At 44.1% G+C, this 17,981-nt stretch overlaps 1 protein-coding gene across 1 annotated transcript; it reads right to left on the reverse strand.

Moving 5' to 3' along the window:
* Nucleotides 1–943: 943 nt before the first annotated feature.
* On the reverse strand, nucleotides 944–9,243 carry LOC115137926 (uncharacterized). The gene is made up of 7 exons (XM_029674233.2): nucleotides 8,465–9,243; nucleotides 7,812–7,933; nucleotides 5,438–6,916; nucleotides 5,083–5,319; nucleotides 4,786–5,010; nucleotides 4,543–4,609; nucleotides 944–4,447 (listed from the first exon to the last, which is right to left on the reverse strand). The coding sequence occupies exons 1-7, from the start codon at nucleotides 8,634–8,636 to the stop codon at nucleotides 3,306–3,308; spliced, it is 3,444 nt and encodes a 1,147-aa protein (XP_029530093.1). The 5' UTR covers nucleotides 8,637–9,243; the 3' UTR covers nucleotides 944–3,305.
* Nucleotides 9,244–17,981: the final 8,738 nt, after the last annotated feature.

The raw sequence follows: 17,981 nt of genomic DNA on the forward strand, positions 1-17,981 counted from the left end.
AATACATCAAGATATTTAGCAAAACGTTGGTAGTTCCCATAGCAATGCGTTGGTAGTTCCCATAGCAATGCGTTGGTAGTACCCATAGCAATGCGTTGGTAGTACCCATAGCAATACGTTGGTAGTTCCCATAGCAATACGTTGGTAGTACCCATAGTAATGCGTTGGTAGTACCCATAGCAATGCGTTGGTAGTACCCATAGAAATACGTTGGTAGTACCCATAGCAATACGTTGGTAGTACCCATAGCAATGCGTTGGTAGTACCCATAGCAATGCGTTGGTAGTTCCCATAGCAATACGTCGGTAGTTCCCATAGCAATACGTTGGTAGTACCCATAGCAATGCGTCGGTAGTACCCATAGCTATACGTTGGTAGTACCCATAGCAATGCGTTGGTAGTTCCCATAGCAATACATTGGTAGTACCCATAGCAATACGTTGGTAGTACCCATAGCAATACGTTGGTAGTTCCCATAGCAATACGTTGGTAGTACCCATAGCAATGCGTCGGTAGTACCCATAGCAATACGTTGGTAGTTCCCATAGCAATGCGTTGGTAGTACCCATAGCAATACGTTGGTAGTTCCCATAGCAATACGTTGGTAGTACCCATAGAAATACGTTGGTAGTACCCATAGCAATACGTTGGTAGTTCCCATAGCAATACGTTGGTAGTACCCATAGCAATATGTTGGTAGTTCCCATAGCAATGCATTGGTAGTACCCATAGTAATGCATTGGTAGTACCCATAGCAATATGGTGGTAGTACCCAACTCGCTAACAATCATCAGATCGCTCTATTGTTCCTCTAATCACTCTGACATCAATGCAAATACAATCAAAAAATCACATCAAACACATCATCAAACAGTATGTGCTTTGTTAGGGTTGCGTCAATTCAAATCTGGTATCAGAACAAGTTATAACACTGAGTCACTGATTGTACTCTATGTACTTTTATTAGCTAAGCAATAAATGGCAAATGCAACTTTCGTATATACGGGCTCACTGTAATACCACGCAGGGCAGAACAGGGAACTGACAGTATGTATGTAAACAGTTGTTCTTATACTGTGATAGACATAGTTCCAACCCTTCTGTTGGCCTATCACAGTAGAGGCTGAGCGTGGTTTAGACTTGCTCAGCCTATCGCAGGCGCTCAGGCTGGTCCCCGCCTCTTGGCGCTTCTTGGAGTCCTCCCTCCTTCGATGTATAGATTCCTACTGTTCTGGTATGCCCCCTTAGTTATAACAGTTGCTCAGTTCCTGCTATTGTGTTGTTCAGTATTTTTCCATCTCAGTTAAACCTCGTGATGACCACCCCTCTCTATGCCTGCTTAACCACAACTTTGTAAGATACAGCAGGTCACACCATGTTACTCAGTTCTTGTCACACACACAAACAGGCAAGTAGATGTAGCAAGCAGTTGTTTAATCTCATGATGATGCTCAAGTGCACAAATGCAGATACCTCACACAGCCAACATCAGATAATATTTAATCATATATATGGTAATGGTTATAATGTAAAACACAGAATCCCACAGCTTTTAAAACTCATCTCACTGTGATTGATCACTTTGAAGAAAGGAGTTCAACGACAGGTTGAAACTGAATGGAAAACATGGATGTTGTTTCAACGCCTAACACAATGAAATGGACAGCGCTATCGAATTAAACAACAACCGTATGCTATTAGAGCTTATGCATACATATAAGCCTATATCTGAGCCCAAGCCTGAAAAAAAACGTGAATTAAAATAATGATTGTGCTGTTATACATAGCCTACCACATATTATGCATGGCAGAATAGCATTTTAAAACAGATGTACATAACTGGTCTATCCTATACAAATTCAGAGTTAGCCAACAATTAAAGGGAATGTGTACAGGATTTTGAATATCCTAGTAATCGTTTTTTTCTATTTCTTCATAATTAATAGGCTTACGCATTACGATTAGCTACAGAATATCTCACCACCGTGCGTTTCCGTCTCTTCCCCTCTCCCCATCATTCCGTTCTTGAGCACGCACAGAGAGGGGCTGTAAACAGTCTAATTAAATATATTTCGTTGTTAAAACATGTTACTATCAATGTTCTTAACAGATTTAACTTGGTTCCCCAAATTAGGCACCGGGTAGCTGCAGGAAAAGGGTTGGAGAGCCCACTGGGTAGCTGCAGGAAAAGGGTTGGAGAGCCCACTGGGTAGCTGCCGGAAAAGGGTTGGAGAGCCCACTGGGTAGCTGCAGGAACAGGGTTGGAGAGCCCACTGGGTAGCTGCAGGAAAAGGGTTGGAGAGCCCACTGGGTAGCTGCAGGAACAGGGTTGGAGAGCCCACTGGGTAGCTGCAGGAACAGGGTTGGAGAGCCCACTGAGTAGCTGCAGGAAAAGGGTTGGAGAGCCCACTGGGTAGCTGCAGGAAAAGGGTTGGAGAGCCCACTGGGTAGCTGCAGGAACAGGGTTGGAGAGCCCACTGGGTAGCTGCAGGAAAAGGGTTGGAGAGCCCACTGGGTAGCTGCAGGAAAAGGGTTGGAGAGCCCACTGGGTAGCTGCAGGAAAAGGCTTGGAGAGCCCACTGGGTAGCTGCAGGAACAGGGTTGGAGAGCCCACTGGGTAGCTGCAGGAAAAGGCTTGGAGAGCCCACTGGGTAGCTGCAGGAACAGGGTTGGAGAGCCCATAGTATTCAGAGTTTGGGCAGAATATCACCTGTCGTGCAGCAAGAGGCTGCATGCCCCTCAAACAGTGGTTGTTGTGTGGAGTGAAATAACCGGAATAGCAGGAAGTGGCCCCCATTCGCTATTCGAGTGCATACAGATTACATTTATTTTCCCCCTGCCCCTGTTCCTGCCCAATTGATAAAGGGCTATTCTAAATATAAAGTCATTTTACATTTGGGTAAAGACAGATTAAACTGAGATTAGTCTGATGGGAGAAAATGTGATCAGGCAAGGAACAAAGCGCAAAGTTTTTTTGCGAACACGGTCCGATATGGAAAAAACATAATATTAAGTTCAATTATATTCCTCGAACTATAAAATCAGCCTTTTGAATGTCAATAACCAGCTGAAACATTTTCAGGACGGCCACATTACTATTTGCAATATATATCCCTTGATTTTTACAAAACTATAAAAATGAAAAATATATGCAAAATATATATGTTTTTAAACATTTTGACAAGCAGCTATTTTGGACAAGAAGCTATTCTACAGTGGTATAGAACTGACTGGTGTCTACATTGTTATTAGTCAGATGTTGAAACACATGTTGCCATCAATCAATGGTTTCAGGTATATATCATCTATTTAGATTTACTGAAACGCATGAAAATGTTTTCTGCTTTGTGATAAAGACCCTTAGCATCCTCGAGGACAGCATTGGCTGCTTCCTCTGCTGCCTCCTGTACTGTCTCTGCCTCCTCTGCTGCAGTAGCTCCTACTATCCCTCCTCTTACTCCTCCTGCTGCTGCTGCTATCCCAACGACAACTCCTGCAGCTATGCCTACCCCTGCACCTATCCCTGAACCCACTCCCACTGGTCCTGCTACCTCCGCCACAGCTGCTGGCCCTATTGTCATTGAAGCTGCTATATGACTTTTGACTAAATTGAGCAATGGTTGTGTAGCGAGTGAGAGTGGAATCATTATCGCCAGTATTACGCCAAATAGAGCTCCTATCACTGCACCTGTTGCTATCCCTGACAATTTGATCAGGAGTTTCTTCCTTGCTCTTTTCTTGGCTTGTTTCCTCATCTCTTCCTCTGACATCTGGCCTTTTAACTCCTTCCTAAGACCATCTATCTCTGCTTGTATTAATCTCTCTGCCTCTTGGAGCATCTCGTTGGTGTAGAACCCTCCTCCGTTATCTCTCACCATCTTCTCTATGGTGTTGAGTAACTCTGCTACTTGGTACTGGTTGCTGTACCGACCCTGCTGATTGGTGTTCCAGTATTTGTTGTCGATCACGTGATAGCGGCCTCCACATTTCTCCACAAGCTTGTTCAGTTCAGCATTCTGTTGGACAAACTTCTCAACGGTCAAACCATTGAGTTGGTCACCATGAGTGAAGAGGACTGTAGCATATTTGAAGGCCTCTGGTGAAAAATATGTCTCGATTTTCGCTACGGCTACGGCTTCGTTCTCGTGGACTGTGTACCGTTCAACTTTCAGTACAATGAGAAAGGCATGTGGCCCTGGAGCACATTCTGTTATACATTTAACTATTTTAGGTTTCAGCTCCTCTTCAGGGATGTCAGTGTCAAAGAATCCAGGTGTGTCAATCAGGGTGATGTTTCTCCCTTTGATGTTCTTGGTATGAGCTTTACATTTCTGTGTTGAGGAGGTGGAGGAACTGTCTGAGAGGAACACATCATCTTGTCCGAAGATGGTGTTTCCAGCACTGCTTTTACCTCCTCCGGTTTTCCCCAGCAGCACAATCCTGATGTCTATAGGGAGGGTTCAGAATTATAACTTGAAATGGATCAATCATATAGTAATAATGTATTTGATTTAAAGGTGGGGGTGAAGTGTTGCAACTCACCTTGCTCTGGTCGAGTGCCTAATACGAACCCTCTGAGATGCAAAGCATTCTGGGCAGTCTGAAAAGCCTGTAGATTAGAACAAACAATACAACTGCAATGAAGGACTGTACCTGTTATTGTTGAAAAAATCTATAATTATGGATGTATGACAGTATTATTGAATGGCTTGGCTGAAATAGTGAAGTTAAAGGATTTTTCCCCCAATGCATTGAGTGAGCCTTTTTTCAAAGGTCTCTGCTCACCTTGGTAGAATCTCTGTCATTTGGATGGACAATGATGCGGACAAGGAAGGGGGTTCTGCTCGCTCGGTTCTGCTCATACCTACGGATCTCTTCTAGCAGAACCTGTGTTACCACGTTGTGAGGGAACTGGAGAACCACACCAGTTCCAACTACAGGGAAGGCAACGGAACGGAAGCCCCGGTTCTCACAAGAGGTCAGAATTTTCCTCACACCCTGCCTCAGAGCCTGAGAGAGGACCAGAGGTCAAGTGTTAATGGAGGTTCAAAGGTAACAGCACACACACATAAAGGGACACACCTGTACTGCTGGTCCTTGCGGGTTGTTGTCCCAGTGTGCACATCTGAGGAAGAAGACACGGCCAGAGCTGAGACCAGACAGTCCCTCCACCAGAACGTTGTCACCAGGTGCAGTCCGTCCCCCTGATTCCCTCAGAAATGCTGTCATCAGCGCCGGTCCAGCTGCATCCAACAAGATATTACCCACTCGGGAGGAGAGAGGGTCACTGCCAACCATGGGGGACACCAGGGCATCCACCTTCAGTGAAAAAGAGATGGGAAAAAAAGAGAGAACATTGAGTCAATATGAAGTCAACCTAATTCACAGAATGTTGTTGAATCAAGGCTGTGGCCATGTCAGTGTGTCTCTCTCTCACCTGCTGTTTCTCTATGGTTCCCTGGATGATCTCCACCTGGACACAGACCTCTGGAGCCACTGGTCCCCTGGTGGAGGCAGCACTGGTGTCTCTCTGAGGAGCATGTGTAGTGGTAGTGGTGGTGCTGGACTCTACCTCCCACCCATGAAACTCCCTCTTCCCCTGTAACAGCCTATCACAGGCCTCCTGCATGGCTCTCACTGCCTCTCCACTCACATCAATCAGAGTGACCTTGGTAAGGATGTGCTGTTTCCTCCCAAAGTCCCTCACTGCAGAGACTATGGCCTCAGAACACACCTTCAGAGGAACACCGAATATCCCCGAGCTGATGCAGGGCATGGCCAGGGTCTGGAGCTCCAGGGTCTCTGCCAGATCCAGGACTGTCTTTACTGTCTTCTCCAGCAGAGGGCGCTCATTCCCACCTACGCTGCCCCCTACTGGTCCCACTGCATGCAGCAGCATCTTACAAGGCAGATTCCCTCCTGTAGTCTCTACCACTGTACCTGTGGGCACTCTCCCTATCTGCCTAACCAGATCCCTGCTGGCCCGCTGTACCTCAGGCCCCCCCGCCCGGCTCAGAGCTGCAGCCACGCCCCCAGCATGATCAAGGTCCTCATTGGCTGCATTCACCAGTACGTCTGCCTGTTCCTTGGTGATGTCACCTTGACACACCACTACCTGCAGTCCCAGACGGAGGCGATAGCTGGTGGCTGCGACCATCTCCTCCCGTATTAATCCGGTTCCTGCTTCGCTGACTACGCCATCCTGATTCTGTTGATGGTGTCTCACGACTCTTACACTGGACCTGCGTATCAGAAAGACCCCAATCTCCTCCCTCAGCTCCTGAACCTCCTTCATGTGGCCCAGCAGCTGCATTCTACACCCAGGACCATATCTGGCTACCACCCTGCATCTGCTCTGGTTCATCTCCTTCACCTTCGTCTCAAATTTAGATTTCAGTTCAGCCAGAAGGGCACCTTTGGGCAGGTCAATCTTCTCCTCCCCAAACTCCCCCAGCAGATCCTTCTCAGCCTGGTCCAGTTTCCCAGAGGAGAGGGAGAACAGACGGAGCTCTGTATCCCCCAACTCTACCTCCACATGGAGTCCCAACCCCAGCAGACTGCTCAGGTTCCCAGGCCTCCCATACTCCTCCCTCAGGAAGGACAGGAGGTGGGGGGACACCTCAGCCACCACCCGCTCCAGCACCAGAGAGATCTTATCCGTAACCAACTGTCTGGCTGCCTGGACTTCATTTGCGTAGCCATGCAGGACCAGCTGAGCAGAATCAAGGCGCGTCACCCTCACCCCTGGAACAACCTCCCCTAGATCCTTCTCTATCACTTCACCTAGAAGAAGGAGCTGGACCTGTCCCAGATGACAGGTGGTGCTGATCTTCTCCTGCTTCCCTGTGCTCAGACGATGGAGTACATGTTCTTGACCACCAGGTGGAGATGTCTCGACCGGAAGGGAGTGGTGACTCTAGATTTGGAAAGCAATCAAATCAAATCAAATTGTATTGGTCACATACACATGGTTTGCAGATGTTAATGCGAGTGTAGTGAAATGCTTGTGCTTCTTGTTCCAACAGTGCAGTAATATCTAACAATTTCCCAACTACCTAATACACACAAATCTAAAAGGGGCGAATGAGAATATGGACATAAATATATGGATGAGCGATGGCTGAGCAGCATAGGTAAGGTGCAATAGATGGTATAAAATACAGTATATACACATATGATGAGTAATGTAAGATATGTCAACATTATTAAAGAGGCATTGTTTAAAGTGACTAGTGATCCATTTGTTAAAGTGGCCAGTAATTGGGTCTCCATGTAGGCAGCAGCCTCTCTGAGTTAGTGATGGCTGTTTAGCAGTCTGATGGCCTTGAGATAGAAGCTGTTCTTCAGTCTTTCTGCCCCTGCTTTGATGCACCTGTACTGACCTCGCCTTCTGGATGATAGCGGGGTGAACAGGCAGTGGCTCGGGTGGTTATTGTCTTTGATTATCTTTATTGCCTTACAAGTAAGTATTTGCAGGGTAATTACACTGTGATAATGAATACAATACTTTATTACTTTTCTACTTAAGTAGGTTTATGGATTTATTATTAAAAGGTAATCCGTCCAGCTGATTGTGGGAAATCTGATGATTCTACATTAAAGCGACTAGGTTGGTATTTTTCAGTTTACTTTAACATGGTTTCATTTAGTTAAAATGACTCTTCCCGCAATATTACAAAACCACACATTTATACCTCACAAACTGGCAAACGTCCAAGTGTGGGATGACAGTGCAAATACAACAAAAGTGCATTGTGGTCATGGTGATATGTGACTCACTGTATAGGTGTGTCTATATAGTCTGGCCTCACCTGACTACTGACTGGGGAGGTTGTTGTGGGTGGCGGCTCCAGGCTGTCTCTCAGAGTGAGGAAGAGAGGTCCTCCAGGCATCTCCAACACATGATTAGGTTTCTGAACTACCCTCTCCTGGACTGGAAGAGTTACAGACTCATAATGAGTTGTTGTTGTCATGTAGTACTAGTAATAACAATACCAACAATGATAATAACAACACGTTTACTATTTAGTAAGTGTAGTGTAGGCCGTCATTGTAAATAAGAACTTGTTCTTAACTGACTTGCCTAGTTAAATAAAGGTTAAATAAGTAAATAAATAAAAGTAAGCATTTAGCATTTAGTCCAGGATTTGAAGAGTTAAAGGCTACATAGGCTAGAGGAGTTGTGCTATAATCTCTAAAGTAGTATACTGTAGGTACATCTTTAAAGTTAATAATTCATCTTAAAAGTTATTACAACAACATGTGTCTTCTTTTTTAGATTGATAAAGTACTGTAGAATGAATCGATATAATGAAAAGCCAAAGTAATACATTTTTACCTGTCTGCATAAACGGATGTTGATATTGAAAAACAAACGTTCAGTTATGAAACGACTTTGGCAAGACTAGGTTACATGGTAGAAAAACACTCCATATTCAATCACTTAGCCTAAACATTTTCATACCTGTCTGGTCAATAAATGCGATCTTGTAGACTTTGTCACCAACTGATTCTACTGGTCCACAATCTCCGCCACCGGATTTACGTTTAATTCCGAAGTACCTTTTTATCATATGTTTCTGTGGTGGGTCCAGAGTCTGGCACTCGAAGAAAACAGGGTATTTGAAAACGTCCATATTATAAAGTAGCCTGGCTATTATTTCTCGTTGACCCTAATAGAAATAGCAAATTAGTCGATCGAGGAGAATATAGACTACACTGCTGCCAACATATCCCCATGCACACACCGATTCCTATTATTATTATTTTTAAATCAGATTTACTTGATGAACTTTAGATATTGTCCGCCCTGGCCTTGAGTTGTCCGGAAATATATACGTCTATTATTGGTTCAGATTAAGTCCGTCCAGACCATCCCAAATCAATTTCTGTGGACGTGCGGCACTATTGAGAGTAATCGATGAATATGTCCCGGGCGTCCAGGTAGGCGTATTTTCAGCCGGTGTAAGTTGATTGTCCATACGTAAATTGTTAGGTCGCCATGGTTAAAACATGAAACGTAACGCTTAAAGTAGATCAGTAAACGTACAAACCATATGTTACGACTACGAATTAACATTTACACGTTCAATTCTTACTTTACATCTCCCTTTACTCGGTTATATATCTTTTTTATAGTCAGGAATGTGGCATCTGCAAAGGACATGAACCGAAAGTAGTTAGTCGAAGTTAGCTAGCCACTCAAGCAACTCTAGGCTACGTTAGTTGCTTTCCAACTTTAGGTTTCATTTCCAAAAGAAAAGTCTAGAGCTCGTTTTACAACGGCATTCGATATCGACGTTATACCAGTAGATGGCGTAGTATTGGCTTGGGCCTTCAGCAAATTACTTATGTGAGAATGATGCTATAAAGACAGAAGAACATTGGATAGAATAACCGCTTGAGCTGCAAAATAGAAAGTAAATATGATTTAGGCTTATTCCACTATATAAATATGCCATTCGGTGTGTTATCTAATGGCCATATAATTGCATAATTTATGTTTATAGCAGCGTGGGGTTAATGTGGTGATTATGTAACCTAATGAATCACACCTTTTCCAGTATTTGGGAGCACGGACTGTAGGCCTTATATTATGTTTTTTTTTCCTATTGTATTTGTGAATTCCACTCTGTATGTAGGCTTGTTATAGTCATTTGCGTTGCACAACCCCACCAAGCATTACATTTTTTATTTAACCTTTATTTAACTAGGCAAGTCAGTTAACCCCCTGGAGTCTAAGGGCCCGGGGCTGGGTTTCTACTTATCTAACATATTGAATTATTTGGTAATACCGAGGATCATTTAGCCATTAGATTTACGATCCCGTAGGTATAAAACATAGATTGAAACGTTTTTGGGATGAAATATACTGCTATTATCCCATAGAAACACATTGAATAACAGATTCATACATGGAAAAAGGATCGTCAAAAAATAAATCAAAAGGAAGTTTGTTGAGAATTATCTGTCCTATCTACATTGTGTATATAAATATATATATATATATATATATATATATATATATATATATTTGTGTTTGTGAGTGTCTCATCTTTCCATAGAGGAGTCATAATACTTTGTAGCCCAAACCATTCGGACGCGAGAGACATTTTCGTGAGAAGACCTCCTGGTCTGACAAACACCTCCGCAGATGCGGAAGGCCGACATCGGCGGATTGAGACTTAGCTCTTGCATCTCTAGCATTAACCCACAGATTTTGATGGGGATTTTATGATTATGCTAATATAATTTTTTCACACGGACATTGACTATCTTTTCAAATGAAGGGTCGTAATCCTGCCCTATAAAAAAAGAGGAATGAAACATTTTAGTGCATGATAACATTGCAACTGTTAACTCCTATGTTTGCCATGAGATCTTGTTATTCTCCCTTATGTATTTCTTTGTGATAATTGCCACTGCTGTATCTTTGTAACCTCTGCCAACAGACGTAATGCAACGTATGACTGATTAACACTACTGAACTGGAAATGTGTCTCATGTTCCTTTCAGTCTATAGTTCAGGTCAGTGGTTAACCAGCACAAACATCTAGTTCCACTAATAGCTAGCCTAGACATCTTTCACAAAAAAATATGTTACATATGGATAGGCACGAAATACAATTTCATTTGATCATCAAATCAAAATCCAACTATAATTGCCACATCCTTTGTAAACATGATCAAGACAAAGGAGATGATTGTGGACTACAGAGAAAGGAGGACCGAGCACGCTCCCATTCTCATCGACGGGGGCTGTAGTGGATCAGGTTGAGAGCCTCAAGTTCCTTGGTGTCCACATCAACAACAAACTGTCATGGTCCAAATACACCAAGACAGTCGTGAAGAGGGCACGACAACACCTATTCCCCTTCAAGAGACTGAAAAGATTTGTCATGGGTCCTCAGATCTTCAAAAAGTTATACAGCTGCACAATCGAGAGCATCCTGACTGGTACTGCTTGCCATGCAGTAGCAGAAAGAACCGTCTATGACTAGGGTGGCCAGAGTCCTTGGCAATTTTTTGGGCCTTCTGACACCACCTGGTATAGTGGTCCTGGATGGCAGGGAGTTCTCTAGCGCCTTGCGGTCGAATGCCGAGCAGTTGCCATACCAAGCGTAGCTGCAGCCAGTCCAGATGCTCTCAATGGTGCTGCTATTGAACTTTTTGAGGATCTGTGGGCCCATGCCAAGTTTTTTCAGCCTCCTTACAGGGAAGAGGCATTGTCTTGCCCTTTTCCCAACTGTGTTGGTGTGTTTGGACCATGACAGGTCCTTAGAGATGTGGACACTAAGAAACTTGAAGCTCTCGACCCGCTCCAGTACAGCCCCGTCTTGTCCGGCCCTTCTCCGTTCGGCCGCCCGTTTCCTCTAAATATGTCTAAATCCCACCGGCGAACTCGTGGGACTTTTCTGCTTTTCATGTCTTGGCCACTTGTTGTAACTTTAATGTGTTTGAGTTCATGTTTAAGTTTATTCTTTGAGCTGTATCTAAAGATATTTCTTTAGATTTATTTGCATATGTAATTGTATTGGGTTGTGTTGAATTACGCTTTTTGACTGCAAGTCCTAGAATGCCTTGCGAGAGGAATGAGTGATAACTCGCCAATTATGTGCAGGTGCTAGGGATTGTGGCTGACTTTCCGACAGCATTTTACCTGCATTGCTCTGTACCAAAACAATTGTTGTTAAATGTAACGTGAACAAGTATTCTTACTAAAACAAGCTTTCGTATCAAACCCGACGTCCCGAGTCATTACTTTGAAGTTAGTTAATCTAAAATTTGGTGCCGAAACGAAGAAGTGGCTGAAATGGCTGAGGAGGAACGTCGGCATGAAGCAGAAAGAATGAGACGAAAACGGGGTACCATTCCAGGCGCAACAACGCGGATTTTGAATCAGATTGACTTGGAAATATCCCAGTCAAATCCGGATACCGATCACTTGAGTACATTGTTGGAATTGTTATCAGCTAAGGAGGACAGTTTGTTTGAACTCGATCGTGGAATTGAACAGTTAACGCCATTGGACGGATTGGAGGCAGAGATTGCATGCACGGAGGATTATAAAGAACGCATTATCATGCTGAAGAGCCGTGCACAAAGAGTGATAACGAAGAAACAGGACGTCAATCCACTACCAGCCCGGGTGAGTGACGCTAACTCAGTAAGGCTACCGAAGTTGATTATTGAGAAATTCTATGGAGATGTCAGTATGTGGCAGGAGTTTTGGAGCCAGTATGAGACTGCTATTCACAACAATGATTCACTGTGTAAAAAAGAGAAGTTTATCTATCTGAAAACATATCTCACTGGACCAGCTGCAAAGGCAGTAGCAGGACTGATGTTAACAGACAGTAACTATGATCATGCAATCGCTCTACTCAAGAGCAGATTTGGAAGGAAAGATATTGTGAATAGTGCTCATATGTCAAAGCTGCTGAATCTCACACCTGTGAAGAAATCCTCTGATCTAAATGCATTGAGGCAGCTATATGATGAATGTGAAATTCAGATTAGGAGCTTGGAATCACTGGGTGTAGTGTCAGAGTCCTATGGAAGCCTACTATTCCCAATCTTACTGCAGATGATTCCAGAGGACATAGCTCTTGACTATAGTCGTCAGAGGGGAGTAGATGATGAATGGAAAGTGTCTGAGATTATCAATTTCCTACAGAAAGAGGTTCAGAGCAGGGAGAGAGCGCTACAAATGACAAGATCATACAACCAACAGAAAGAGAGCAAACCATGGAACAAGTCATGCTTCTCCAATGAAATGAAACCAAAAAGACCCAACATGCCCTCTGCTGCAGCACTGCATACAGCCAGCCAGAAGGAACAACAAACGTGTCTATTTTGTGACAGTGCAGACCACAAATCAGAACACTGCCCTGACTACAATATTGCTACACGCAAAGAGAAACTAAAGAACATGGGAAGATGCTTTGTATGTTTAGGACAGAGACGCATAGCAAAATTCTGTAAAGTCAAAGATGTGTCATGTGCAACATGTGGAAGCAGACATCACATTGCGGTGTGTACCAGTAAGAGGAGTGAGGTGCAACCCCCTACTGTTTCTGTAGATGCTGTTGTTTCTTCAGTTATTCCCCATTCAGTGAAGATGAAACCAAATGGACAGAACATTGTGTTGCTACAAACGGCAAAGGCATGGGTAGAAGGCCCATCGGGCAGGAAGATAGCTTGTTGCTTACTAGATGGAGGCAGTCAGAGAAGCTTCATACATGAAAACCTTGTGAAGGGCTTGAAGTTACCAGTAATCAGACAAGAGGCACTCACTCTTCACACGTTTGGCTCCTCTGCCCCAGCAACGTCCCAACGCAACACAGTGAAAGTCATCTTGGAGAATGTCTGGGACAAACAGCAGAGAATAGAGAGAGAGGCAATTGAAACCCCACAAGTGTGCACAGCTGTGATGAAGTTTCCTGGTGAACGGATTCAGCATGAGCTCAGTAAAAGAGGACTGCAGCTCGCAGACTTTCCAGGAGATGACAATGATCCTGAACTCTCTGTCCTGATAGGAGCAGACTACTACTGGCAGATAGTATCAGGCAGAGTGGAGCGACTGACGGAGACGCTAGTTGCTTTAGAGAGCACTTTTGGATGGTCGGTGCAGGGACCCGTGTCCATGTCAAGTGTCGCCGAGGCAACCTGCATGTTCATCCCACTTGATGAAGACACACTAGTCCCCAAGCAACTGCATGCATTCTGGGAGCTTGAGTCTCTGGGTATTCTAAGCGAGAAAACACAGAACTCAGAGGAAAACGAGGCTCTACAAAGGTTTGAGGCAACAACCACCTTCAACGATGGGCGATACCATGTGGAGTTGCCATGGAAACGAGAAATGTCAGAACTCCAAGACAACTATAGAATCGCCAAGAAACGGTTTGAAGGTCTGAAGACAAGACTGAAGAAGGATGTGACGTTGTACAGCAGATACAATGAAGTAGTAGAAGACTACTTACAACAAGATATGGCAGAGGATGTGCCCAAGGACAACTCATCAAGTGCAGACAACATAAAATACTACTTATCTCACCATGCAGTACTCCGAGAAGATAAGGTGACAACAAAACTGAGAGTGGTGTTTGATGCCTCGTCCCATGAAGATGGCTGTCCATCTCTCAATGACTGTCTACTCACAGGACCGAACCTGAATCCGGATCTGCTCAGCGTTCTGATAAAGTTCAGACTACATGAGATCGCATTCATGGCAGACATCAAGAAAGCTTTCCTGCAGATATCCCTAGCAGAGAGAGACCGAGACGCTGTGAGATTTCTATGGCTCACTGGCCCACCAAGGGGAGAAAATGAAGAGGAGCTGTGTGTGCTGAGGATGAAAAGAGTGGTATTTGGAGCTTCCCCAAGTCCATTTTTGCTGGCAGCTACAATCAGGAAGCACCTGAAACAATATGAAACAGAACAACCAGAAGTTGTAGAGATACTGAGAGAGTCACTCTACGTAGATGACTTCATTGCAAGTTCACGCAATGTTGAAGAGGCTTACCTTGTGACAACAACTGCAAAGCGAATGCTGTCGATTGCAGGCATGGACCTCTGCAAATGGATGACCAATTCTCCTGAATTGAAAACAAAATGGGAGGAGAGTACGACAACTGACCACCCGTTGACATTACAAACACAAGGATTAGTGCTGAAGGTTTTAGGTTTAGTATGGAGGCCGGAAACGGATGACTTTGTGTTTGACCTCAGGCCGTTACTGAGCATTCTAAAGCAAAAGGAAAACACAAAGAGAAGTGTTCTGCAGTCGTCTGCACGTATCTTCGACCCTCTTGGTTTCTTAACTCCCTTCACCATCAGGATCAAGTGCATGTTCCAGGAAATGTGGGAGAGGGGACTCAGCTGGGACGAAGAATTACCACCTGATCTGACACGAGAATGGCAACAGTGGTGTTCAGAACTACCCCAGTTACACCAGCTCACCATACCAAGGTGGTACAGAACAGACATGCGGCCACAGAATAACCACACCCTGAAACTACACATGTTCTGTGATGCAAGTGAAAGGGCTTACAGTGCAGTAGCTTACTTGCAAGGTGAGTCACAAGACAGGGAAACAACAAGTCTAGTCGCATCCAAGTCCAGGGTAGCCCCACTTAAGAAAATGACGCGCCATTTATGTGCAGGTGCTAGGGATTGTGGCTGACTTTCCGACAGCATCTTACCTGCATTGCTCTGTACCAAAACAATTGTTGTTAAATGTAACGTGAACAAGTATTCTTACTAAAAGAAGCTTTCGTATCAAACCCGACGTCCCGAGTCATTACTTTGAAGTTGGTTAATGTAAAACCACTAGTGGGACATGCATTGTTCTTATTCTGCATTAGGCTACCAGGAAAATTGAAGGGTGGGTCAGCCAGGACCCTTCACTGGGAATCTGGAAACGGTTTTAGACACAACATGGATCATAGCTGCAGCCACCTCTTCCAGTCAGCCACCGCTTCCAGTTCAACTTGAGTTAGTGGTTTATTGAAAATATAGAAAAATACATGTTTTAAATGTTTGAGAAACTGCCCTGTCGGTGGATTATAAGATGTAGTGTTGGCATTCAACATTCATTAATTGGAAAGGGGTGCCATTTCCCCAGCCCCATCCCTCAGCTGTAAATCTAAACTAACGTTGTGGACCGTGATGCACATTGTCAAAAGTCCCACTGGTGTGCTTTTATTATTTCACAAAGCTTTGATAATTAGCTGTGTGAGTGTATAGCCTAATGCAGATTTAATGCAGGCTACTGTTTAAGCAATTAATATCCAGTAGATACTGTTGATAAATGCTTTAGAGAACTAAAACTAACTTAGGTTGACAATTTTAAGGAGACAAGGTCGTTCTACATAATTATAGGGTGAAGCCACGATGATAGGATTAATCATGAAACGTTTAAAATATTCTCTGCAGTCTGTTGTATTCTTCTTGATGCCAATACTTCCTGTTTCTCCAATTAAAGTATCAGTCTCTTCTTTGAGTGTCTTTCCCAGATGTTTTTAGAATAATTACCACATGTTTTGATGTTTCTATGACAATCAATTCAAAAGTTATTGCGAACAAGCGATTTAATGGCAAATGTCTGTTGAATGTCTAATACAACCTACTTTACCTGTCATTAAAAGGAGAGAAGACCACTAAGTCTGGCCATGTGGAGAAGACGAGCTATAGTGAGGGGCAACTTACCCGTTTTCTCAGGGCCAGCATGAGGGATAAAGTTTCTCCTGTGTCTGTGAGTGTAGCTATTAGTTAGGTTTGAGCATCTTAGCGATACGATGTGTTCTATACAGCTGTCAACATTCTACAATGAAAAAGACAATTACCAAATTCTATAATCATTAACCAGATTACTCCGGATACCAGACTTCGATAACTCAGTTCTAGAATGTTGTAATTTAGTAGAATGAATGTAAATATCTATTGATATTCAGAATTGACTTTGTTTAGACATCCAGCCTGTGTTGACCAGGGACATCTTCAAAGGCACGGTATTTATTTATTCACAGTCTTGATTTATAGGATCCTTCCCCCTATATGAATGATATGTCAAGTGATGAACTTTGAACTGATAACTTGGGATTTTATGGAAAAACTGCACTTCATGTGAAAATGACAGTTTATTAAATATTCTACAGCTGTAATGTCCTCAATCCAATCAAACTTTATTTATATAGCACATTTCTAACAACAAATGTATTTCAAGGTGTTCAAAGTCATGCATTGAAGGGAATGTGCCACTTAACATCGTTCCTCTTGGCAAGTCTCAATAGGTGATCAGGGGATTCTCTCTGCCACATGTGAATGCCTCCGTGGAGCTCATTAGTGTAGCAATGCAGCCTAATTTGGAGGTTCACAATATCAGCTGTACAGATGTGGAATACGAGTGGAGGAAGCCAGCCATGCCAACCCAGGTACTGTCAGTGGAGGACCTGTACCCGGCTGAAGACTACAACCGTCTGTCCCGAGAGCCCAGAGAGGAGAATCTTCAGATTTAGTGAAATGGCATGTCTACTTGAACCTGAGTCAGAACAACCGCTACTCTCCCCGTCATCCCTGTCTGTAGCAGACATTATTAAAAAACAAGTGCACCTGGGGCATGCAGGCATCCTGGTTGGCATGGCTCTGTTGGTGGAGCAGCAGGAGCCTGGATATGCAGGAGTCAGGGCTTTCGGTCACGGGGTCTGGGATCCTGGGTGCCTCATCGATTGGCCTGGTGGGCACCACAGCAGTGGTGGTGGTCAAGTGTCCCCACGGAGCAAGAGACCTTACCATTGAAGAGGCAGTGAAGTCAAAGAGTTTATATATGAAGGAGGGAGGGTCTTACAGCCTCCGTGAAGACCATCCTTACTGGCACCAGGTCCAAGGTCAGCTCCACATCACTGGAAGGGACACCTGCTTCTTCATTGTGTGGACCACCAAAGCCATCACCACCTCCATCACCATCCCTATCAACGTGACAACATCTGACAGACTCATATTGCTACCCCTGTCAGTACCTGTTTTCAGGGAAGACAAGGGACCAAAAATATTCCACATAGTCTTCCGGAACAGCTGATGCTCTCATTCATGTTTCAGTGTTATTTGCCTCGAAGGGAGCATAGAAGTAGTTTAGCTCGGTCTGGTAGGCTTGTGTCACTGGGCAGCTCTCAGCGGTGTTTCCCTTTGTAGCCTGTAATGGTTTGCAAGCCCTGTCACATCCGACGAGCATCAGAGCCGGTGTAGTACGATTCGATCTTAGTCCTGTATTGACGGTTTGATGGTTCGTCGGAGGGCATAGCGGGATTTCATATAAGCTACAGGGTTAGAGTCCCGCTCCATGAAAGCGGCAGCTCTAGCCTTTAGCTCAGTGCAGATGTTGCCTGTAATCCATGGTTTCTGGGTGGTGTATGCATGTACAGTCACTGTGGGGATGAAGTCATCAATGCACTTATTGATGAAGCCAATGACTGATGTGGTGT

Source organism: Oncorhynchus nerka, linkage group LG12, assembly GCF_034236695.1.
Source record: "Oncorhynchus nerka isolate Pitt River linkage group LG12, Oner_Uvic_2.0, whole genome shotgun sequence".
NCBI lineage: Eukaryota > Metazoa > Chordata > Actinopteri > Salmoniformes > Salmonidae > Oncorhynchus > Oncorhynchus nerka.

Excerpts from the sequence above, each read along its gene's own strand:
- LOC115137926 (XM_029674233.2), bottom strand. The coding sequence starts at position 8,636 with ATGGACGTTTTCAAATACCCTGTTTTCTTCGAGTGCCAGACTCTGGAC. Across the intron at positions 5,320-5,437 it reads GAACCATAGAGAAACAGCAG|GTGGATGCCCTGGTGTCCCC; the intron begins GTGAGAGAGAGA and ends TTTTCACTGAAG. Across the intron at positions 5,011-5,082 it reads CGCAAGGACCAGCAGTACAG|GCTCTGAGGCAGGGTGTGAG; the intron begins GTGTGTCCCTTT and ends GTCCTCTCTCAG.